The 25,221-nt window shown below is 41.1% G+C and overlaps 1 protein-coding gene across 13 annotated transcripts in view; it reads left to right on the top strand.

The window, feature by feature from the left end:
• APBB2 (amyloid beta precursor protein binding family B member 2) overlaps nt 1-25,221 on the top strand; it is a 166,029-nt gene that overhangs the window by 118,886 nt on the left and 21,922 nt on the right. For 11 of the 13 annotated variants that reach the window (XM_064710303.1, XM_064710312.1, XM_064710308.1 and 8 more), the window contains 2 exons: nt 2,031-2,177; nt 6,429-6,556. In XM_064710303.1, coding sequence (XP_064566373.1) covers nt 2,031-2,177; nt 6,429-6,556 — 275 coding nt within the window. Of the gene's footprint in view, nt 1-2,030; nt 2,178-6,428; nt 6,557-22,829; nt 23,095-23,286; nt 23,358-25,221 lie in introns of those variants that run through there. The other 2 variants (XM_064710313.1, XM_064710315.1) reach the window with 2 other exon arrangements.

Below are 25,221 nucleotides of genomic sequence, written 5' to 3'. Positions count from 1 at the left end.
GTGAGTATAGCAGCACTTTTAGCAAGATTCATGAGCATCTAGTGTGCCTGAAACAATTTTGCAATCTTTAGATTAGACTACCTTAATAATTGCTAAAAAATGGGGTGTTTTGGTATCTTGTGTAGCCCTGAAGTGAAGAGCACCCCTGAGTATTGACCCCTCCTTTGTCTCCTTTTTCACCTTCTCCTTCATGGCACTTCAGAATTGAAAGTCAGCACTTTTGTGGGTTTCCAGCAGAGCTGGGTCAGGAAGCAGCAGTGTGGGAGAATTTGCATGTTGATTCCCTTGTTTCCAAAGCAAAAAAAAAGAAAAAAAAATCCACAAAAAGCTGGAGGCATGAAAGGCTTTAATTTTTTACCTACTCTCACTAAAGGGTTTTATGCAATTGCCGAGTGTGTTTGCTGTCTGATAGCTGAGATGAGATGCAGCCTTAATGACTCCTTGGAGTGGGTACCAGGGGTTCAGGAAGCAGGTTCTTTCCTGCTTGGTGGAGTGAGCCTGGAGTGCATTGTGCAAACTGAAAGAAGGCTGAAGAAGAAGTTTTAAAGGGAGGGACAAACTCATTACTCTTTTTATCCACCGGTGAATTTTATTCCTTCCTTAGTTTGCCGAAGTTGACACATTATGCATGTTTAAAATACCTTGGTGTTGTGAGGTGGGGTTTTTTTGAGGGCAGCTGTTCCCGAAGGACACACCAGTGATGGTGCATGAGCTGGATCAGCTCACTGACTTCTCAGCAGCTTTGAGAAGGTGGCAAGTGAAGACTCAGCTTTTGAGCTCTGAAGCTGATTTATTTACTGCACCCTAAGGAGGATTGGTAGCTGCAGCCTGGGCCCCTGTTGCAGCTGCTGGGCTGTGTGGCAGGGTGGCAGGGTGAACCTGGAGGCAGCAGGGCTCCCAGCAGTCCCAGCTCTGCCTCCCTGGAGCTCCCAGGATCACACCCTGCTTTCCCAAGGACCTGCAGGATGCTGCTGACAGCAATGAAAACTGTGGGGCACAGGGCAGCAGCACTCAGCCATGAGTGTTGCTCTGCTATTGCTGACCCTTCAGGGGCCACCTGAAGCATTTGGTGTGCCTGCTCAGGAGGTTCAACAAGCAGCCTGTTGAGCCCATGGCTGTGGTTCAGAGTGAAACACCTTTAACCGTCTCTGGAAGAAGTCTTGGTCTCATAGACAAGCTCCTATTGACTTAGTGTGAGGTCTGTATTCCTCCCACCATAATGCCTGAGAGCAAATGACCAGATTTTGGTGTTTTTTCAGAATAAACACTTTTTATTTTTTACCTTAGTATGTGTAGGGTAGAGATGGTGCCATTCAATTTCTTCCATTTTGTTTTGTTTGCAAAAAGTACCATTTGCACAAAATAATGTTGCCTTGGCTTGTTCTGCCAACTGAGTGCTCTAGTTGGCTAAACATCTTTCTGCTACCAAACTGAGAGTGTTTTATTTTAAAGGTAATTTTGAATTTCTTCCAGAAAAAGTCTGCTTTCCTCTTAGGATAGCTTATCTTCTTCTTAGCTTTGAAATTGTTATTGTTTGCTACCTTAGGTAAACTAACTATAGAAGTGATTGCTGTAATCCACAAAAAAGTGTAATTTTCTGGTAAAAAGTCAGACAGTGGATATCTCACAGGAGACTTAATCCAGTAGTGTTTTCTTTCTTTTCAATTAGATTCTAGCTAAAATTTCAGTTCTATACTCTATCTATAGTTGTGGTTTTTCCTTTACTGTTTTTGTATTTGTGTGTATCCTAGTATTTCCTGCTTCCTTATTTCCTCCTTTATCTTAACAAAATTTTTTTATTGGAAGGCATTGCTGTTACCTCCACTGACACCATTCATAGCAAGTTATGCTTTCTTCTTTCCTTTGAATGTTTTCACCTTGCCATTCACAAATTATATTTTCATTTACTTATCTTTGAATGTAAGGCCATCTACAATGCCTTCATTTTTTTTTCCAGTTCTAGTTGGAGACCTTTAACATTAACTGCCTAGTTGCTGTTGTATGACAGATGGTTTTTGATTTATTTCTAGTGCTTCGCTGTGCGATCTCTGGGCTGGGTAGAAATGGCAGAAGAAGATCTGGCTCCTGGAAAGAGCAGTGTTGCTGTGAACAATTGCATCAGACAACTCTCTTACTGTAAAAATGACATCAGAGACACTGTTGGCATTTGGGGAGAGGTAAGAACAGAGTGAACAACTTCTCCTCTTGGAACATCCCTCTCACATCATAAAACATCTCAAAGGAGCAGTTCTGTAGACAGCTACTTCCATGTTCTGTGTTTGGGATTTGACTACCTCAGCCTGGCACTGCCAAATACATAAAAGTGTTCAGGGAAAGTGTTGACTTTTTTGTTCCAAACTGCTGAGGACAGCAGATGCCCCAAAGAGCTCACTTTCCTGTTACATCTGTGCTAGTACACACCTGTGCAGTGGCAGTGCTGGGGACACACCGCCCAAACTGTTGAAATTCAGTGTAACTCTTCTTCTTGACCAGAGGTCTGAAAGTGATGCTTTGTAACAACATTTTCAAAGGTTTCACAGTGACAAAGGGCTTTAAGGAAACCCACACTGGCAGGGTTGTGGTTCTGAAATGTATGAGAAGATTGGAACTGATGGACAGATGGTTTATCTTACAATTATTATTTTATCAGTGTTTCAGAAGGAAATTAATTATATGTCATCAGTCTGTCTGTTGGCTCCTCTCCAATAACTCTTGAATCTCTGCACCAGTGTCATCCAGTTTTGAAGGATGCCAGATTCCCACACACTGAGGAAAAAAGAGAGAGCCCAGCTTTCCTCTTTGCTGGTTTGCTGAAGGGTCAATGTGCCTTTGCTGTCTGAACTACAGTTGCTCTCTGCTTCTTTCTGAGTTGGCTCAGAAAGAGAGGATAACTGTGGGAACTCAGGGAAAATTGAAGGGACATTTAGGTTTTGTGATGTAGAAAATACTGTCAGGTATTCATCTGTCCCCAGGTGTGCTGGGGACAGATGAGCAAGGGGGAGATGTTGAGGGGTCAGTCAGTGTAACAAGAAGGGAAAAGGTGGGACAGACAGAGGTCATAGGAGACAAAGCCACACTAAAACATCTTTGTTATTTGATTGTTCATGGAACATCTTCAACTTCTGCCAAATCTCATTTTCTACCTCTCTCCTGACATATTTTCAGAAGGGTTACACTAATGTGAATTGGTCACACAGGAGCTGAATTCAAAACTGACAAAAGAGTGAATGTTGTAACTTTCCCTCCTAAGAGAAATGGCACTGCCAAACAAAAAAGAAATCAAAAGAAAGACTTGTCTACATTTCAGTAAAAGTTTCAGGAAAAATAACATTCAGTCTCCCAAGTTATTGTTGCAGTCTATGGCTCCAGTTCACCATCCTAGCTATGACCCCAGCAATGCTGAGATGCTGGGAGAAAGTGCCCTTAAAAATTGAAATTGTGTGTAAAGGAGCACATATATAGTGTTCTATCCATTTAAAATAATTTCAGCAGGATTTTTATATGTACAAAGTATATATTGCACATATAAATAAACAAAATAATATTGTTTTCCTTTCTTTCTTACACCTGGGAACAGTTTTTTTAGATAATATAGCTAGACAAACAATTAGAGCTGTGTCAGTCATGGGCTTTGGACTTCCTGCTGACCTCAGGGTAGAAAAAAATCCAGTATCTTTACATGTGTGTAATCTCATCCATATTTCAGATAGCAGCACTTTGATCACCTTGAAATATAGTGTTTACTTTGAACCCTCATGATTTATTTTAAGAGTTAATGTTCACGTTTTTTCTATATCTCTCTGTCAATCCCCTTATTCTTTGTTGGAAATCCTTGCAGGTTTTCAAGCTAAGCTGGTAAAAAGTTTTGGTCCTCTTGAATGGATGTTTAAATTAAGGGTGCTATTTATTAAAAAAAAAAAAATCAGCCTGACAAAACAATAGAGACACTGTGCTTGAATAGGTGGCTCCTGAAGTAAATTGTCTTCCTGATTTTAAAAGAGTTTATTACATCCAACCACATTTTCCTGCCTGCAATGTAAGGCTTCAAGAGTGATTAGAAGAGCCATGTCTTAGAAAGGAACCTGAAAAAATTATACTCCATCATTGATGCATCAGATGGAGCAATTACAGCAGGAGTCTATTATGGAGCTAAATGACTGCATGTAAGAATTTTAAGATTGCCTAAGCTAGAATATAATGAAAGTGAAATTTGGGTTAGGACTAACCCCAAGATTTCATGATTTAAAAAACTGCAAAACAAACCACAAACCCTCCCACACCTCAGGTAAAACCCTGACCCTGCAGAAGCTTTGTTAGTGGCTTTATTGTGGGATTTCATGCCCTTTGCTTCAAAAGAAATTGCCTATAAATTTTGAACTTCTACTGTTCTGTAAAATCTAAACAGAAAAACGCTGTTCTTTTGTTTGTATTGCACTTTTGCCATGAATTACATTTCTGTACATTGCAATTTCACTTACATGAAAAAGATATCTCCCATTGACCTATATACTGCAGCCTGGAACACTTGCAGAAAAACTGCTGGGATTGAGCCTCTCTTTCCTTTATTCACTTTCCCTCCATGGCTCTTCTTCAAACCATCAGATCTCTGCAGCTCTTCAGCAGTCTGAGACATTAAAGCCTATGTTCAAGCTCCTAGCCTGTCTAATAATTTCTTTTTGACCTATGCAGCGCTTTCGTCTCTAATATAGCTTTTGTATAATAAGACAACAAAATTTAGCAAAATATATTGCTTCTGGCTGCAGACAAGTGATCCCCTGAGCATTGCAAGGATCATTTCCTGTGACTTATGTTGCTGCTCTGCCCATTCTCCAATTTTTTCCAGCTAATTAGGATTCTGTTTTGTTACTCTAATCCCAGTGTGTTTTGCATTAATAACATATTTTTCCTTTTTGTAATAATTTCCTCTGGAACAAATATATAAGTATAAAATTGGTCCAAAAAGCAATCTGTGTGACACTTGGTAGCATTCTTCACATAATTTGTTTACTGCTTCTGACCTCCAAGCAAATTTCTCCCTTTTTTTCCTCATGATGTTTCTTCTTCTATCTGCACTACCATCTCAGTGCTGCTGGTTTACCCCAGTTTTTTGCATGACTATCACAGCTCCATCTGCCCTGCTTCTCTAGGAGCAGCCTATATATTCAGCCTTGCATCTCAGCCACAGATGTGCTTTTTCCATCAGGCAAAAAATGCTTGTTCAGGCTTTGCGCATACCAGGTGTCACCTGTGTCTCCCACATCCCTCTTGGTACTTGCAGTGCCAGCTCTGTGTCCCTGCTTCCCTTGGAATCCCTGCTGGGAAATGGGCAGTGCCTGCCCCTTGCTGCCTTGCCTACAAGCAGTGGCAGAAAGCTCTCACAGAGTGACAGGATTGTATTTCTTACACAAACACAAAAGTAGGCATCATAAAGACTTGAGCCTCTCTAACCAAGAGGGAAAAGGGTTTCCGTGTCACTGAGATGAAGAAAAAGGTCAGTTTTGAATCATTAGTCAGTAGGGATTCAGACCCTTTCCATTCTTTCTGTTCATGTATAGATTCTGGCACCAAAGAGAGGAAACAAATTACTCTGTATTTAGCTGATAGTTTCCACCTTCTGATCAGGAGTTTGTCTTACTGCTCAGCAATAGGTCCAGGAGCATTGCTGTGGGAGCTCATGATCTGAAGAATATGTGTACAGCCTCCAAGAAGAGGGATATTACATGTGCTAGAGGAGGCAGCAGACCTATTACAAATGCTGTCAAGATTTGTAATAGGTCTGTCAAGAGGAGGAAGATAAGCATTTGTGAATTAGCATCAAAAGGAGAATTTTCTCTAAATTTGTTTCCTGCAAGAGAAAAAAGCATTATCCTTGTTCTTACATGCCAGAAGAATTGGGGAGAAATTCTGGCTCCAAGATTCTGCAGTCACTAGCAAAATTCACAGTCAGGTTTTAGTACTGGGTTTTCCCCTTTAATCTTTCTTCAAAGAGTAAATCCTTTGACATGTACAAATTGCTTTCTGTTCCCATAATCCATTGGTTAAATTTTATGGAAACAAAACACCTTGAAGGAAGGAACTCTGCCTCAAAAGTACAGGTTTTGATATAAGCTTTAACTATGAGTACAGGCCATGATTTCTCATATATATGAACACATAGCTTTTTGAATAACTCAGTAGTTTGGATCTGAATGAGTTGTATTTAAAAGACATCAAAGCTTTTTGTGATTGGGGTTGTTTAAAAATATAGTAGCAAGATAACATCTTAGAGCTTTTTCACACCAGAAGCATATGAAGCTTTTTTCATTTGCTCTTGGAACAGCCCAAAACTTTGAGTAAAGATGAAGCTAGTCTGAACAGCACAGACGTAACACCTTGATCCCAGCCAGTCTGAGAGGGTGATGCACTGTGTACTTTGTCTGGATCTGCAGGGCAAAGACATGTACCTCATCCTGGAGAATGACATGCTGAACCTGATTGACCCCATGGACCGCACGGTCCTGCACGCGCAGCCCATCGTGAGCATCCGAGTCTGGGGCGTGGGCCGTGACAACGGCCGGTGAGTGTTGGCTCTGCTTGTCTGCCTTGCTGCTATTTCAGTCTGCTAATGCATACTGCACATTACTCTGTCCCAGGGCCTGAGAGAAGGTGGGTAAATTCTTCTTTTTGTTGCTGGTGTTACCTTTTAAACTCCCTGCATTTTGTAGTGTGTCACTTGTATGCTGTTTTGTTAAGGCTGCATTGAACAAGCCTTTCAGATTAACTCAGCTGCATAGAACTGCACATGTAACATTGATTTGTTTCAGGTCTATGTAGTACTTTTGGTATAAAAGCATGTTTTCAAATATGTCTCGTAGTATATTTCTCCTGCCTATGTGAAAGCATGTCTTCCTGCTGGTCCAAGTAAATGTACTATCAATGCTCTGACTGTGTGTTTATACTTTCTTGAGGTATTTAATATGATGGAGAAAAAAGCTAGATTGAGGGAAAAGTAATGGGTTTAGTCCTTGCTTTTACTTCTAGATCTTGATGTAAGAAAATCCCCAAGGATGTTGCAGAAAACTAAGATTAGTCCCTGAAATGTCCTGCCTGTGAGCTGAGGTTGTTCCTTGTGGTAGGAAGCAACCAGGAGTGTGTGCTAAAGGCCTTCCTGCCCTGGAAGCAGTCTTTCCTTAGGTTTCCTTCTTGGCTGGTCTCTTGGTAGCATTCTTGTTTTTCATGTAATACTGCTGTGGAAACAGGGTTGTGAAAGTGACTTAATTGAGCAGGACAGTGAGTGTCTCCCATGTCTGATTGGGCATTTTGATTGAATTGCCATTCACATTGAGAAAGTCCAGGATCTTAGCACAGTACCCATCCTGGCACAAGGATGTTAAGGACTGAGTAACTTTAGCAAGCTTCTGCTTTTTGTGTCTATATTTGATAATGGTCAGGTAAGTCCTGTATGACCAATATTGGCTGTGATGGAATAACCACATCACTGGACAAGACAAGAGTTGCTGAGGTAATTTATCTAAAAGGCCTTTGACGCAGTCTCCCACTACATTCTTCTTTCTAAATTGGAGAGAGATGGATTTGATGAGTGGACTGTTGGATGGATATGAAAGTAGTCAGCTGCAGCCAGAGGTTACTGGTCAATGGCTGAGAGTCCCAGTGGACATCAGTGATAAGTGGTGCCCTTCAGGAATCTGCACTGGGGCCAGTGTTACTTAATATCTTCATTAATGGCATAGACGAAGGGATCAAATACACCCTCAGCAAATTTGCTGATGCCACCAAGCTGAGTGGTGCAGTTGACACTTCTAAAGGACACTTCTAAAGCCATCCAAAGGGACCTGGACAGGCTCAGGAAGTGGGGTCATGGAAATCACCTGAGGTTTAACAAGACCAAACACAGGGTCAGGACAACCCCCAGTATCAGCCCAGTCTGGGGGATGCACAGACCCAGAGCAGCCCTGCCAGGGAGGATTTGGTGATGCTGTGGGTGAGAGGCTGGACATGACCCAGCCATGGGCACTCCCAGCCCAGAGAGCCAAAGGTGCCCTGGGCTGCATCCAGAGCCCCGTGGGCAGCAGGGGAGGGAGGGGATTCTGCCCCTCTGCTCTGCTCTGGTGAGACCCCACCTGCAGGGCTGCAGCCAGCTCTGGGGGCACAGCACAGGAAGAACTTGGACCTGTTAGAGGAGGGCCACCAAGCTGATTTGAGGGATGGAGCACCTCTCCTGTGAGGAAAGGCTGAGAGACCTGGGATTGTTCATCCTGGAAAGGAAAAGGCTTCAAGGTGACCTGAGGCATAGCTAGGCATTCCTGTAGTTGAATTTTGTAATGAGGGCTTTTCAGGTCATAAATCTCAGAGAGAGGCCGAGTAGGAATTTATGATAGAATTTGTTTTATTTTTCGGGTTGTGTTTTGTTCTAGGGGGGTTGGCAGTTGCATCTTTCAGTACCTGAAAGGGAGCTTACTGGAAGGATGGGGTGAGACAATTTACAAGAGCATGTAGTGACAGGTTAAGGGAGATTGGTTTCAAAATGAAAAAGAGCAGATTTAGATTACATCTCAGGAAGAAATTCTTTGACTTGAAGGTGGTGAGGCATTGGAACAGGTTACCCAGAGAAGCTGTGGGTGCCCCATCCCTGGAAAGGTTCAAGGCCAGGCTGGATGGAGCCCTAAGCAACCTGGTCTAGTGAAAAATGTCCCTGCCTAAGGCAGGGGAGTTCGAGCTAGATGATCTTTGAGGTCTCTTCCAGCCCAAGCCCATCTGTGATTGTCAAGTGTGGTGGTTTGACCAGGACGAAGTGGGAATTCTGGGAGGCTGTGATCAAACCAATGGATGTTCGGAGTTTGATATTGGCACCTGGTGTGACCAGTGCAGTTTGGACACACCTCCGAGAATACACAGGGGTTAAAAAGCAGAGCTTCGGCCCTGAGAGGTCTCTCTCTTGGGACGTTGAGGCGAAGAGGTCAGATCTCCCTCCCCTGTCCAGCCGCTGCTGCTGGGCAGGGGAGGGGCAGCCATTTAGTAGGCCTGGGCCTGGACAGAGATGGGGGTGAGAAGGCCCTCGAGGTTGGAAGGGTGGAGGAGCAGCCCCAAGAGACATCGGGCAGTAACACTCCCCCCAGGAGGGAGAGATAGAGAGAGTCGGTGTCTGAATGTGATAGCAGCCGGCCCAGGGGGGGAAGGGTGCCGGCCGGCCTGCCGCAACAGCCGCACGTGTGAGAGTATCGCCGTTCTGGGACAGACAGAGACTGGAAGTTTTAACCCCTTTCTTTCATGATTGGGGCCTTGTAAAAATACTGATCCTCCTCGGAGCTGAATAAGAAGGGAGATAGGAGATGAGATGAGACAAGGACCTGGCCCGAAGGATGTGGAGATGACTGAGTAGGGAGAGATGATTGGAGTGGCCTTTTGGCTGTACTTTTCTTGTGGCCATGGACTCTGTTCCTGTGACACAGAGACTGCACTTGGGGGGAGGCAGTGCCTCAGAACCAGGAGGGTTCATCGTGGGGACCCCTTGGCCCCAGGGGGTTGGAAAAATATGGAGAGGACAGATGTCCCAAAGCAGAGACTGTGCCTTTTTGGAGTGAGACAAGGCATCCTTGAAAGACAGCCCTAAAAGCAGCTCTGGTCCATGCACAGTGGTGAGAGCACTGAGCATGGAAGGAAGATGTCACAAGCGGCAAAAGGACTTTTCCGGGCGGTGCCGAGTGACATTGGAAGCACACGAGGTTTCAGCGTGTTTCCAGGGGAAGCCTATGGAACAAGAAGGACTCCTCTCCTCTTCATGGACTGAAGTTTGAGTATTCTAAAGGGTGGTGCCAGGCTGAGCAGTTGGTGATTTGGGAGAATGTATCGGATTGGGAAATTCTGGTGGTGGGGAGGAGGAAAGTGTTTTTTGGTAAGGTTTTCAATTTTTTTTTCCCTATAGTTTTTTCCTATTTTCCTGTAGATTAGGTAATAAAGTTTTCTTTATGTTTAAGCTGGAGCCTGTTTTGCTTATTCCTGGTCACATCTCACAGCAGACACCGGGATGAGGGCATTTTCATGGGGGCACTGGCTCCGTGCCAGGCTCAAACCGCGACATCAAGATATTTGCAGTAGTCAGAGTTTGGGGTTTTTTGTCTCTGACTTTTAATAGGAAATGTAATTTCAAACATGAAAAATCTTTCTCAGTAAAAGATTTTCTGAAACTTGTTTTATCTGTCTCAAAGATTCTGATTATCAATGGTTAAATTTCTACAAGGGAAGGTGACTAATGGTTTCTAATTTTTTTACTCTTATAAATGACTGAGAGTCGATTGGGCATGTGTTAACTGGTTTTCATTTCCTTTGGTACAGATTTTTGAGATATCTAAAAGGGGCAAATCCAGTTTGAAATGCTGGGAAGTAAAAAGGTTTTAACTCCTAATGAATAAACCATTGGAGTTCTTTGTTTGCATTAGAAAATGGGTGCATTACACATTTCCCTTCAAGTCAGTTTTTGTAGTACCTTGCTTCTGTCAGAAAATAAATAGAGCGTTTTAAGGGGCACCTAAATGTGATGCAGCTTTACAGAATAAAAGATTCCAGCTTTGATCTTCATTATTTTTTTTAAGCATTTACAGTTCTTTTCCCAGATACTTACATTTCTTTGTGAAATAAAATCATTCCATTATGTTCTTTTATAAAGAAGATAATGAATCATATTTCTTCAGGCTGGGTACCTGCTTTTCCTAAAGACAGAACTGGTCATGGTTGTTTTTAGGAAACATTTAAGAGAAATGTACCTTTTGCAATCATGTGGCACCAATAACATTGTGTGCTTTTGGTGGAATGTGTCTGGGGTGGGAGGCAATAGCAGACTCTCCTAGATGAACATAAGCCCCATCAATAGGGCAGGAGCTGGGAAAGGCTGTGTGTGCACAGGTCACCCTGTCTGCTCTGACATGCTGGGGTGCCCCACAGCATTCCCCAAGAGCTGTGTGCAAGGCATGGGAAATCTCTGATCCCACCCCTGCCCTTCTGCATGCCAGAGCTGGGGGCCAAAGAGAAATTCCAGGTCTAAGACTAATGCAGAAACTTATGTCTCTATCAAGAAAAAATGTTTAGATATGGAATATATGGGAGAAGTACAGGTCCAATTTTAAAAATACAAATAACAAGAACCCTTTAAACCCAGTTCTTCCTTTTTGTCATTAAAGTTGGCCACTTGAGGAATCTCAACTGTTTTCCTGAAAGGAAGTTATATGTGATGCTGACAACACAGAGAAATTGGTAGAGGAAATAAACTAATTTTTCCTCATGTTTCTACTGTCAGTAGTGGGAGTAGGCCTTTCTGTGTTCAAAGGGAACATTTCTTATTTCCAGAGAGCATGACATTTCTTTACCAGTTGCTGTAAGGAACAGCAAGAAATTGTCTATTAAATTTTAATATATATATTTTGTTTAGGTATTAAACACAAAGCCATAGCCAGCTTTAATATTTCATTTGCTGGCACACTAATGTTCTTAGCCACTTTTATTGGAATTTGGGGTGTTTTCATTGTAAGAAATTTTATTTCAGAACTTTCCTATTCATAGCCACTTGTAAGAAATTTGATAGGTGCTTTTACAGAAAATTTTTTTTTCATGTGTACACTAGCCCACAGTCCCTGCATTTATCCTGGTGAAATCACCTGTTGCTACTGAGGTGAGAAATACCAAAGCCATTCACTGACTGCAAAAGCAACTTTCCCTGATCATGGGTTTGCCATCACCAGAAAAAAAACTAGGGATCACATTGCTGCTTAGGTGGATTAAATGTTCATGAAGTTGATGAAATCCCAGTTTCTGGTGGGAAATTCTTCCAGAAGTTGTTGCACGTGAATTTCCTTAATTAGTTATATCTTCTCATCTAAGAACCTGTATAATTTAACATATTGGATTTGTTCTGAAAAGTAGTATTTAAATTTTAAAATACTGTAGAAATGTTTATTTCTCTGTATTTTGATCTATTTGAACCCCAAAATGGTCTGCAGGCCCTCCTTTTAACTATTTTGCTTGTATTAATTTATTTGTGTAGTTTCTGCTTTGGAAGATGAAGAGATTTTCTAATGACACATGAGCAGATGATTTTCTAAGCTCTGCCATAATGAAAGATTGATGAAACACAGAGATCTGCTGATGAAAGTTTAATCTGAGGATGTGGCTGCCATCTCACCTCAGGCAGAAGTGTTTTCCAGGAGCCTGTAATCACTCTCTCCATAGGTTACACTATTATACTGCCCTTTAGAGATTCTTATTTAACAATCCTGGGGTAGCAAAGGCTTCCTCATTTGGTTAACTTGGGCTGTGTGGTGATTTTGTGTTTCATCCCTTGTTTTCAATTGATCAGTCAGTAAATATGTTTGATTTTAAAAGGCCTGGAATGCCTTCATAAAACCATGAACAAAAGCAGATTCCCAAAAATTGGTGGGTATGCATGGATGTGTACACTGAGCTCCTTTGTTTGATATGTATATATGGGCATTAGAAGAAATTAAATGTCCTGTATACATGCAACGCTTTGAAAGATTTGGTGACACCTTGTGATTTTTAAGAGTCAAAAACCACTGTCCTTTGTGCAGTCTTTCTCTCCTGCTGTTCTGAAAACAGTCATGAAGATTCATTTAGTATTATTTGTAAATAAGAACAGTCCTTGCAGTTGCATAAATAGTTTGATTTCAAGATCACTAAGGTCATTGTCACATGGAGGTGTCACAGGTGTATCAGTAAATAATTGTCAGTGCTGTGTTTGCTTCCTAGCAAGCCATGCATGCCATGTTTTTCTCCTCGTCATTAAAAGCGTGTTTACAGCCTCGGGATGCACTGAGGCTGTAAAAGGGCTGCTCTTCTCACTTGTGAGCAGCATGACTGTACATTAATCATTCCTCAGGTTGGGGTTTGTCTCTCCGCCTGGACTGCTGGTGCATGCCCTTTGCTTTCTGAGCAGCTCACTAACAAGGAAGAGAGAAAAGGCAATGGCTCATCAGTTTTGTAAATGAGATTCCATAGGCACATTTCCCCGAACCCTCCTTTATCTTCATTGCTCCTCCACCAGTCCAAGCCCACCTCAAGTTTTAAAAAATCTGAAGGACTTTAATTGCCTGAAAGATCACAGTTTCTTGTCTCCTGGTGACTTCATACAACAGCAGTATATCCAGCTGAAACAGTCTGTGGTCAGCTGGCAAGGAGGGCTGCTGGTGAATCCAGAAGACATCTTTGATGGGCTGAATATGGAACTGGAGATGGGGTGGGTGCCTGGTGTGTGGGACAGAACACACAGTGTGTGTCTGTTCATCCACTGGCCTTGTCACCACTCAGAGCTGGTTTGTTTGCAATGTATAGTTAGTGTGTTTTCTGACAGGCAGAGGAGGGAGCCTGGTTGCTTTTGATTTTTAAGTGATGGGAGAGGCACATTCTCTGATATTAAAGTTTTCTGACCACAGACACTTTGACTGGGTGATGTGAATGTATTGTGCTCCTTCCTCTGCCCCATTTTATCAGGTGGGGATGTCCATTGCCCTGCTTCTCTGAACTGCTGCTGTTTTTCTGCTGCCTAGACATAGGAATAAAATGAAGCTGAGGTTCAGAAAGGGGAGAAAGGCAGACAGGGCCTTGAAGAAAGTAGAACAATGGATGCACATGTGATGAGGCTAAAGCTGCCTCAGAAGGGGAGAGCAGGCAACTAAATGAATAGATGCCTCAGGTCAGATGGACATAATCCTCTAAGCTGAAAGAGAAGAGAGCCCTGACAACAATATGAATTATCTGAGCTCTGTTATCTTAGGAGCTGTTAGGACAAGAGAAAACTTTTGAGGTGATATAAGAGAAAAATGGGACAAATCTGTGGCAAATGGGGATGATATGATGTAAAGTTATGGCTCAAATTCCTCAGAATATGGGGAATTAAAAATAGTATGCTGCCTTGCTTTTTCCATGGTTAACAAAAGTGTCTGGGTTTCAGAGGTGTTTAACACCTGTGCTGTCCACTGACTTCAGTAGGATCTCTGCACATTCAGTGTCTTTGAAAATCAAGTGTCTAAATTCAGATTTAGTGGCTTCTAGATGCATCATTCAGGAAGGTGTTTAAGTTTTTTTGGATTGCCTTCCCACTGAGGCGATGATTGAATGTGCTCTGAGTCTTTCTTCAGTTCTATGAGAGAAGTTTATCAAACTGCACAAGATAATGGATAATAAACTTTCTTTTCTGCATTAGCAACATGGTCGAGAAAAGCAAAAAATAAATTAAAACTGAAATGGTGTTTGCACTTGCTCTTCTGAAAAGATAACACCTCCCAAAGAATGTGTAATTTCAGCTGAGCTCTTCAATCTCTGAAACACCATTAATCAATATTGCCTATTCCCTTTGGTCCCTGTAACCTTGGAATAAGGACAAAACATACTGTGAGGAATCACATAAATAGGGCATAAGTGAAGGATTACACTGGAGAAAAAGGATTTTACTGGCTTTTCTGACCTCTCTTTTTAGCTGGGTTTTTATAGTTATCTTTTGCTTTTCCTTCTTCCCTAAGCCAGCTGCATTTGAGGATCCCTTTCTGTGTGTTTTGGTAGCATTTTCCCTTCTCACTAAGAAATAGTTTAGGTAGTTATTTATGCAAAACTTCTCATTTATATCCATAAGTTCTGGCACTATTGTTTGGAGGTGCAGTGTGTTCTAGGAGGGAGTAATGAAACAATACAGCTGTGAAAGGGAGCATCCAGTCAGGCTTACAGAATAAATGTGTTTTAAAGCAAACATGGTCAAGTGAGTGCAAAAAGCTGCATGTGTGCATTCATATTTTGATTCATTAAACTGGTTTATTTTAGCTTGGGGATTTAACATGAAAGACACAGTAGACTGAAGATGCATTGAAATAAGCTGGTATTAACTTGAAATTATATCTAATTTGAAACGCCTGTAGTTTTGCACCAATGGTTTTCTGTTGCTGGTGGCTTCATCTGGGACAGCATCCTTCTATCCTTTCTGAGTAATCTCATTAATGAGATGAAAAAATATTACATAGAAACACAGAATCAATTAGGTTGGAAAAGATCTCTGAGATCATTAAGTCCAACCTTAGAGCAGTCACCACCCTGTCAACTAGACCGTGGCACTTGAACACCTCCAGGGATGGTTACCCCAGCACCTCCCTGGGCAGTCCATTCCAATGTCTAGTCACTCTTTCTAGGAACAAATTCCTCCTGATCTTCAACCTGAACCTCTTTAAATAGCACTTGAAATTATTCCACTGTAAAAGCTTCAGTTAAAACAAGGGATATATCTAGATGTGGATTACAAATAAGCACTGTGACATAGGTTGTCTCAATTAATGAGATGGCATATTGACTGAGTCCCTGGCTTAAAGTCTTTATACAAATTTGTGCTAGAAAATCTCCACACATTCGCTGTTATTTCAGCTATTAAACTCAAACACATCAGGATACAGCTAGAGTAATCCATGAATTTAAGCAGCTATCACAGAGGTCCCTCGAGAACAGCTGAGCTGCCTGTGAAAGTGTGTGTGGCTCAGGAGAGCTGCTGACTGCCATTTTGGGGTAGAAATCTGATGAGTTCTTCTACTATTCTTTTCTCTATATGTTAATTAGGCAGATGCTGTGTCCAGGCTGGATTTCTGTAAGTAACTGCTGCTTCAACTCCATGGCAAAACAGTGATGCAAAAAGCAGCTGCTGTCCAGCTCTGTACCTGTCCCCAGGAAACATCCATCTTCCTCCCAGACTCTCTACAACCCTGCTAGATTTCAACACCCCATTAGAAGCTTTGATCTTACCTCACAGTCAAAGATGGTTTAAACTTACCTTATTTACATTGTGTGTTCATCACTTGGGTGCATGCTCCTTCTGTTGTTTCCTCTCCAAGGAGGCTGTGCAAACAAAAAATACCAACTTCCTTCCCAAACCAGCTGGAGTCAATTGAAGGTGCCTGCCTTGCATTCACCCCCTTTATCTTCAGCAGTGCTGAAGTTACTCTTAATTGCACATCTCTCAGAGGCTATACCAACATAGGGACTGTGTATAGAGGGAGCCACCTATGGAATAAATGGCTGTCAAATAATTTAAAACTGCTTTTCTTAAAAACAAAACAAAAAAGACTCAACAGTAACTTTTTTGTATTCTTTCATTCTCATTTCAAGACCTTTCCTAGTCTGTCTGTGTAGCAGATGAGAGAAAACCAAATTAGTCCACTAGTGATTTCACTTTGTTAGTCTAATATATATTGAACCTGTTCAGTTAGTACTAAGGTGGACATACAAAAACCTTCTGAGGAGAAAAACCAAAGAAATATAGGCCATTGAAGAGAAGAGCAATGTCTTAAGAAAAATTGTGCCAAGAATGCTTACTAACACCTTACTGGCTAAAAGTTCATAAAGCTCTCTGCAACCTTGATTATAGTATGTTTGTATGAGCAGTAAAACACTTTTCTGTTGTGTAGTGGTTCACTTGAAAATGTAAACCTTTTGCAAGACATGTAATTACTTTGCTTACTGTTTTCTATTGTGAGCAAAATTTTGACTTTATAAAAATTGTTACTGGACAAATAATTTCAGAAAAAATAGAGAGGAAGAAATATTTGTGCAGCAGAAAGTATTTGATTCAATTATCTCACTGTTATGCTAGCTAATAAAATGTGGGAAATTCACTGCTTTCTAATGTAAATTAAGAAGCAAAAGTACAGACAGAAAGTGACCTGTGTAGCTCTTCCTCCTGTCCAAACACCTTATGTGAGTATTGTACTGGTAGGTTAGAGAGAGAGTTGTATATAGGATGTAGATGTTAGAGATTATATTAGAGAAGTGTATATAGGATGTTTCTATATACTCCTTTACTGTGTGAATATTTATATCCACTTAGATAAAAACACCTTTGATCTTTGCATGAGTGTTTTCCTGATATCAAGAGGATTTGTGACATGACTACGTATTTGTAGACCACTGAATGTCCTCTGGCATTTGCTATATGCAATAGTAAAATGAGGTACAGGCTTTGACCTGGGTCTCTCTATGTGCAGTCACAAACTCAACTACCTGCACTTTTATAACAATTTGAAATGTGCCTCTAAGAGGATTCTCTTGCTATCAATTTAGCTCTTCAATTATTTAAGTGTCACAGCTACCTCTGGATGCTTTTTCACATTTGCTGCTAGATGATTGCAATTCAAATATTTATATGCAGTGCATTTTTATGTAAATCATAGTATATACTGTCCTATGCATTCCATGTATTTAGAAAGCCTTTTCACTTCAGGATTTTAATTTTGAGAATAGTATGCTGGCTTCTTACCTAACACTGGCTCCACCAGGGAAAAGGGCCTTTGTTTGTTAGGGGTATTCAGCACAATTTGGCCTCTGGCGTTGGAGGTATATTGTCTGCTGAAACCTCTTTGATATGTGCAGATTGATTAGCAGAAATTTAAACACTACTTTGAGCAAATGAAAATAGTTTTGTCAACAGATAATTCAAGTGTCTTAAACATTTAGGGATTTATTTACTGACTGATTTGGTTTTGTATTTAGAAATTGTTACATTAACATCTGTATTTTTTTAAATAAATTTGTGCCTAGTGAGACTGAAAAATTCATGTGCATTATACCTCTTCTGATGACAGTCATCTTCACACAAATGCTGTTTGTCTTTATCCCATAAAAATGCTTTCAATTTCTAATCTGAATTAATGCATTAAACATAGAACTCAAATATCTCTAAAATTTCAACATTTTATTGCTTGAAGTTCCCCTCTCTCCACATTGATTAATTTCCAAGTTGGCTGGATGTACATTTGTGCCCTGAGTTGGGCCAAATTCCCTTATAATTGATGGGAAGGTTTTTATTAGCTTGACCATGAGTTGAGTTAGGGACTAACTTACAGAGCTGGACCTCCAGGACCTGAATATTGCTCAGCAAAATCAATGCAGTACCTCTGGGGGCATCAGGATGGTGTAAATGTTATTTCTTTAGCAGTACTAAGGTTCTCATACAAGCAATAAATAGCAGGGGGAAAAGTAAGGAGCCTACTATGGTTTTTTAAAAGAATATGAATGAGTTAAAGGTCTGCAAGGTGGCTGTCTTCAATATTTGACATAATATTCTCCTGATCCTGTGTTTAACATCAGTGAAGTGAGTTTTTCCACTTCAGACAAGACCCTGTGAAAGTCAGCCTGCCGTTGTTCTGGGATACCTCATGCTGGCACAGCAGTGTCTGTAATGATGCTGGATTTGCCAGCAAGATGCAGAAGGAGGTACTACGGATTACTTACAGAATTACAGCACTATGGATTACTTACAGAATTACTTTTTAGTAGCTCAGATTGGAAGGGCCCTCCTGGGTCCTTATGGCAGACAGTCTAGAGCAGTGGAGGTCCTTCCTTTGGAAAGCTACCACAGGTGTAGTTCAGTTTGCTAAGGGTAAATTGAACTGCATTTGCTTTGCAGTTGTGTTTCATCAGTCCTTATTCATCAATTAAGAAGTTTATTTTCTGCCTATTCCTTTTCTGCAGTGTCTGAAGAACCTAAAGAAACTTCATATATGTATCTCCAACAACATAGATGTGTGTTTAAGATTGATTGTACCCACACCCACAAGAAAATAAATTACTAAGAAAGATTCCTTTTTTTTTTTTTTTTTCTATTTGGAGGACACTTGTGTGTATTTATTTAGGGAAATAGCTTTTCATCTCTGCTTTTACTCAACCACCATCAGGAACGTAATGAGATGGATTAGACAAGCAAACTGAGCAATTGTTCTAGCCCTCTGTTCATTTATGGAGTACATACATGGCTCTAGGGGCTTTAATGGAAAAAAGACAAAGCTCTCCTGGAGTATTGCCAACTCAGGCTTTCACAAATGCTATATTCATTTTGTCACTTTGGAGTCTTTAGGATTCAAGGTAGTATTTCAAATTTTCTTCATCCACCCATGGATTTTGGAAACTCATTTTGTGATATGTATGGAGGCTCTCATATACCTGCCGAATCCAAGATTTAAACCTTCTGAAATGTTTCCTCATTTGCCTCTCACCTTCTCTTTTCAAAAATAATGGGAAATTTTAGATAAATTAGACGATTGGCACTGCTGTTACTGTGTGATAATTTGTGATGAAAGTAGATGATCACAATGAGGGGAGGTTTTAAGTTTCTAGGTTGTTAAAGACTAAAGAATATTGTAGTGCTCTGAGACTTGCAAAAGGGACAATTTTTTTGTTTCCTGGAAGTGTCAGAATGTTTTGTGTGAGGGATAGGATGGATGTTTCAGAATAGCAAAGGCAGGGCTAGTTTGGGAAGCATTTGTTTCTCTTCCTGTGAGGCAGCAGTGGAGCTTTTGAGTGCTGCAGTAGCACGAGCTGGGATGCAAACCTGCTCTGGCTTTTCCCTCAAGTGTAGGACTGCAAGGGTACAGCTGTGAGCCAGCAGTGTGAGTGCAGCTGCTAGGACTGACTAAAATGCACTCTTGGCCTCACAGTATGAATATATTGCTATAATATAATTTTCTTTTTGCTCAAACTGAAGCAAACTGCAACCTGAATCCAAGTTGGATAATCATAAACTAATTTTCTTTTTTCCTCAGAATTTTGTGTATGTGAAATCCTTGGGTCCAGCCCTTGCTCAGGATGAGTATGAGGATCTCAAATGCTGATTCTGTTTTTGTATCTTCAGCCCATCTATAGCTCTGCTAGTCTTACATGTGCTGTGTGTGCTGGGATACTTGGTATTTCACTGTGAGATACAGATTCTGGCCATGCAATGGGAATATTTGATCAGTTTATGGAGAGTGATCCCACCCCTGTCTAGAGGATAAGCTCATTTCACTCACTCAGGTGTCCTGCTGTTCACTGCAGTTTAGCCAGAGAATTGGGCGCCTCATTGCTACCAAGGGCATGGAGATCTGCCCAGATTCTTTTCCCTGTTGCCCATTCCCTCATGATGAGCTTGGCTGAGCCTCATCCCAGTGAGGAGCACAGCAGCCTGGGAAGCAGCCCCCAGCTGGGATCTCTGAGAGGGCAGCACAGGATAGCTGGGAGAGCCTGAACAACACAGGTGTCATTTATACACCTGGCATGCCCCAAAACACCCCCTCTACCTTCATTTGACACTTTTGGCAGTGCAGGAGTTGAATTTGTCAGCTCTTCATGAGCCGAGAGCTCTCCTGGGCTGTTTTCACCTTGCCAGGGCTGGCTGCTGGGGATGTTTTTGTCAGTGTAAATTTGACCCATTACTTGCTGTAAGCTCATTTGTTCTGCAGCCTGATTTGTACTGTAAATTGCAGTACAAAGATCCTTCCTGCCAAGGGATTTGGCTGCAAGTTCACAGTGCCTGGCTGGCAGTGGGAAATCGGACTCAGTGTGGTGTTTGTCCTGGAAATCTTTTCGCTGTGTTTTTGGTAGCAGCTGTTGCTAGGGAGAGCTTGTCAGCCAAACCTGGCATCCAGTGGGGACTTCCAGACTGGTCTCAAAGCTTATTGATGATTATTCTTTACAATACAGTTCATGAAAGGGGACTTCTGTGTGAATTTCACCTTTCATTTTCAGAATAGAATTAGTTCAAGTAAACTGGGAGAAATCAGAAACCAGATGCCACCACCATTACCCTGAAGCCTATAACTAAAATTTTTAATTCATGTTTGAATCCACATTTTTGGGTGTGATTGAGAATTGGTAAAGCTAAGTTTTGCCACACAGTTGTAGTTATTAAGCAAATTGTTTGTGCACAAATGGGAAGAGATTTGGCTCAGATTGTTTTTCATTTTCAGAAACCGCCTGCTGGTCAAGCCCTGAGAGATTTTCCTATATCTGGTGGCAGAGGTAAATCTGTTGCCCTTTTCATACATATCAACTAGAATTAACAAACTTGGAGGAACAGAGAGTGTGGGGCAAGGGAAGATGAAATGATAAAACCAGGGCAAGTTATTCCTTGAAACACATTCATGTCTAGCCATATCATTACTGACAGGTGCACAGGCAGTAAGTGTGGCATCTAACAAAATATCAAAACCAACACAGGATTAGAATTAACCCCAGCTCACTTTTTGAAAAGCCAACTAATAACTTGAAATCTGAGATTTAGTTTTAATTATACTTTTTTTACATGTTTATAAAGTTTTGATGAATCTCTTTTTCTCTCTCTTCATACTGAAGGATGATCAGAGAAGAGCAGTTCTCTCCCACAAACTGTTCCAGCATATTAAAATGGCGAAATCTGGCTTCTCTCCTTAGAAGCCTTTTAAGTAAAAGTCTGACATTGTTCTCATGAGTGCTGTTGTTTGGCCAGCTGGAAGGCTACCATACCCCCTTGTATTCTCCTTACCAAGACTAAAAGAGGACGGCAGCAATGAAGAGGGTTGTTGCAATAGTTAATAGTTATCAAATCAATTGGGTCCTCATTTTCAAATGTAAAGAAATTACACTGAATGCATATTGGAACCTAGATTATAAATGTAATATATTTATATTTTAGCCCATTAACCAGTTTCAGGTGCCGTTTTGTTTGTCCGTAAAATGCCCCTTTCTTTCCCCACAAGTGAATTCCACATTTGTGTCAAGACTTTTGAGAACTTGCTTGGACAATGCAAAAATTTTTCCATAGCTTTGAATTCTTCTTAGCACTGGGCATTCAGCACATCCAAGGAGGAGCTGGAGCTGTTTTATCTCAGGGAGCATCCACAGATTTGTTTATTAAATTCCCTCCTGTTACTCCCTGGAAATCAGTGGAAAGCTTTTGGGATGGCACAGGTTGTTGCTTGAGCATAACTGATCCTGCCAAACCTTGTTGATGATAAGCTGGAGGAAAGGAAGGAAGGAAGGAATCCATCCCGCTAGATTCTGAGGGCGCATTTAGGTGGTGAAAAAAACATCCTGTTCCTTATGCATCTGTGTGGCTGAAAGTGACTGCCAGAAAATTATCCTTAACTGCTTTTCACCCTCTGAGCTCTGCTGGTGGAAATATCCATGGTCATGTTCCTTGCTCTACTTTCACTCAGATTGGGCTCAGATAATTTAAAGAGTTGTTGGTGGACATTTGCATGTTGGCTCATTTTCCTGGGAGACCACAGGTGTGATCCCACAGGCAGCTCTGCTGGCACATTTGAGGGAGAAGTTCCCTTGGATGGAGAAGAGTCACTTGCAGGGTGGTGACCCATGTCCTTGCAAACTTGGGGTTGTTCCTTGGTCAGAGTTTGCTTTCCCCCAGTCTTCCCCCTGCATTGAGAAGTGATGTGCAATGCTGCAGGTAACTGTGAAAGCTGAATAACCTGGAATGGGCTTTAAGCCCTGATATGTTTTAAATGCAGTCCCTACCAGAAGCAGCTCTTTGTTGCTGATTGAGCACATTTAATGGGGAGTTTTGATAAAAACTAATGCTCCAGGAACCTTTAGTGCAAGCAACACCTCTAAATTGGATTTACTATTACTGCATGTGCCAGTTCTGGAAAATCAAATTATTTGTTTTTACAGCTCAAGGATAAATCTCATTTCCAGCATAAGCAACTGTAATTTCATTGAAGTAAATGTAGTTGTTACTTGTGTCTGAATTTTTGGCTTTAGCTGTAAATCTTTGTTGCCTTTTTAAGGAGACTGACTTTCTGTGTTGCATTCAGAGCTACTTTGTGAATGCTTTGCAGAGGTTTTGGAAAATGGAGAGGGGCAGACTCCCTGTGCACTTCAGCTTTCCCCGAAAGATTACTTGTGTCACAAAAGATTAATCTTTGGAGTTTACTGGCCAGAAACACAATGCGTGGCAGGAGGAGAGAGCCCAGCTGCGGGTCGGGGAGCGGCACGGGGATGGGAGGCAGGAACAGACACACCCCTGGCGGAGCCGCGTTCCAGGGAGAGGCGCCCACTCCCTCGCAGCTGGAGCCGGCAAGCACAGCCCGGAGAGTGGGAGCTGCCATGGTGTGCCTCAGTGCACTGCAAAATGAATGAGCTGCTGTTCTCGGGGCGTTCAGCCCCCGTCGCTGAAGTACAAACACGCGGCTGCATCAAGTGCTCTGCACCGTCGGATGCTTAAATACAACCACCGGAGATGGGGATTATTGACTTGGGGGTTCTGTATGACGTGCTTGGCATTTAATTCCTCTTAGCTGCAACGAAAAGGTAAGAAACTTAAAAAGTGACAAGGAAAAAACCTCAGCCCTTCCACCCCCCCCAGACAACAGTTTTGCGTTAGTGTAGCCTTTGTCTCGAGCTGTATTTTCAAAGCTGTGATCTATTAGTCTAAAGCTACTGTGTGGATGCCTGCAAGGCAAATTACAGCTCCTAGTGTGACAAAGGCAAGTCAGATTTCTTTTCTCCTGAGCTGACACTTAGCAAGCTTCAGGAGAGCACTGTAGCAGAAATGCTGGACTCTGTGCTGAGCGGTAAGTGTTGGGTGCTGTTTTCCCTCTCCTTTATCCCTTCAGATGTTGCTCATTTGAGCAGTAAGCTAACTATGGATCCTGATGATTAATAGGTTTGGGGGACTGTATTCAGCTCAGAATTACATGTTCCTAAACTGACTGTGCTTACTGACTGCATACTGACCAGCCTGATTCTGTAGAGGCTGATCCTGATTTGTTTTTCCTGTTAATGCCGTGTTAATGTACGAAAAGATGCTGCAGTTAAGAACAGCAGAGACCTCATTTGCTAAAGCGAAGAAAGCTCTGTGTTTTCACTCCCAACATACACCACCTGTATAATTATTTATGGCTAATTCCCAGCTAACTTCTAGCTAGACAGTCTGGGCTTTCTTTTCTCAGCCCATAATTGACAATGAAGATTGAACAATCTATCAAATCTTCAAAAGACATGAACATCTTTAATGGCAAAAGTATTGCACTATATGTGGGTATACCTGCATGTTAAATATATTTAGTTAGCAGCTCTTTTGACAGAAGACGAAACTTTATGATTAAATGTAATCTATTGCCTTGAGGTCTCTGTGCTTGCTTAATCCTATGTGAATTTATAAAGAAATTGCAGCAGGAGAAATTTCATTGATTCGTTAATTGATATATAGCTTTGAATCCTTATTATGCTGGGTGCATGGGGAAGGAGGAGAGACATGCACATTTATCTTTTTCTTTAAACTCAGCAGCTTCACTCTTCAATTAGGTTTCTTGCATGTTATGGAACCTCATTGCTCTCCCTGTTCTGTGCAGTAATTTTTGCTTTCTTAAAGGATAGCTGAGTCTATGAGGGGACTACATGATCTGTTTCATCTTTTAAAACTATGGCTTTAATTATGTTCTTGTAGCTGTTGTGTTGTGGTTAATGTAATTATAACAACTTATGAGTGAGGAAAAGAACATTATTTAGCCCTGGAGCATTTCTCAGTAAAAAGTGGCCTATTTATTTTCATAAGAATTTAAAAGAGGGAAGGGGAAAGATAGTGGGGTTTTCTTATGTAATACTAGTTATGATTTTTTAAAGTTTTTTGTTTTGTGGGATTTTTTTGTTTGGTTGGTTTTTTTTAGTTTTAATTTTTCTTTTTTTATGTACTGGTTAGTTTTCCCTTTTACAACAAGTGGGCGTATATACATAAACCCTTTCTATGAAGATATTTTAAACATAGATCTATTGTAGATGGAGAACAAACCATTTGAATTAGTATTTTAGATAATCACGGTGAGTATTGAAGGTCTGTTGTATTTCTTGTATTGTTGCAGTCTGTTGGGAATTCAGCAAGGCTTTCTGATTCATCATTCACAGTTTCCTGTATTTTGTGACATGAAGTAAAACTGTTACAGTGGACAAAGTTCTGTAGAGTTGATATTAGAGTGCTAGTATTGATTCAACTGCTCTGTAAAGCTTAAATTTGCTGTGATAGCCTTATTCTCTTGATCAAGTTAATATAGGTCAGCTCTGAAATTTAACAGTTATAATTAACTGGGATATCAAGTCAGTAAAAAGTGTTCTGTTTCATTTCCACCTATTAGAAAATAACTGGCATGTCCCAGAACTTCTATCGGTGTCTGCCAAATGAAACAACATAACCTTTTTCTCTTTTTTTTGGTAGTATTTTGATGTTGATGTGGTATTAAAACCTTCTTTATACGTTTTAAGAATCTTCCTAAATTTGAAATATTTCTATGGCTTAATTTTTTAATAACTTGAACCAGAAATTCTTATATCACAGATCACAGGATCTGTTAGCTTGGAAAAGATTTATGAGGTCATAGAGTCCAAGCTGTGACCCAACACCACCTTTCCAACCAGACCATGGCACTGAGTGCCACATCCAGG

The sequence above is a fragment of the Zonotrichia leucophrys genome, chromosome 4, assembly GCF_028769735.1.
Source record: "Zonotrichia leucophrys gambelii isolate GWCS_2022_RI chromosome 4, RI_Zleu_2.0, whole genome shotgun sequence".
Lineage (NCBI taxonomy): Eukaryota > Metazoa > Chordata > Aves > Passeriformes > Passerellidae > Zonotrichia > Zonotrichia leucophrys.
The sequence above is the reverse complement of the archived record's forward strand: the minus strand, read 5'-3'. Positions and strand labels throughout refer to the sequence as shown.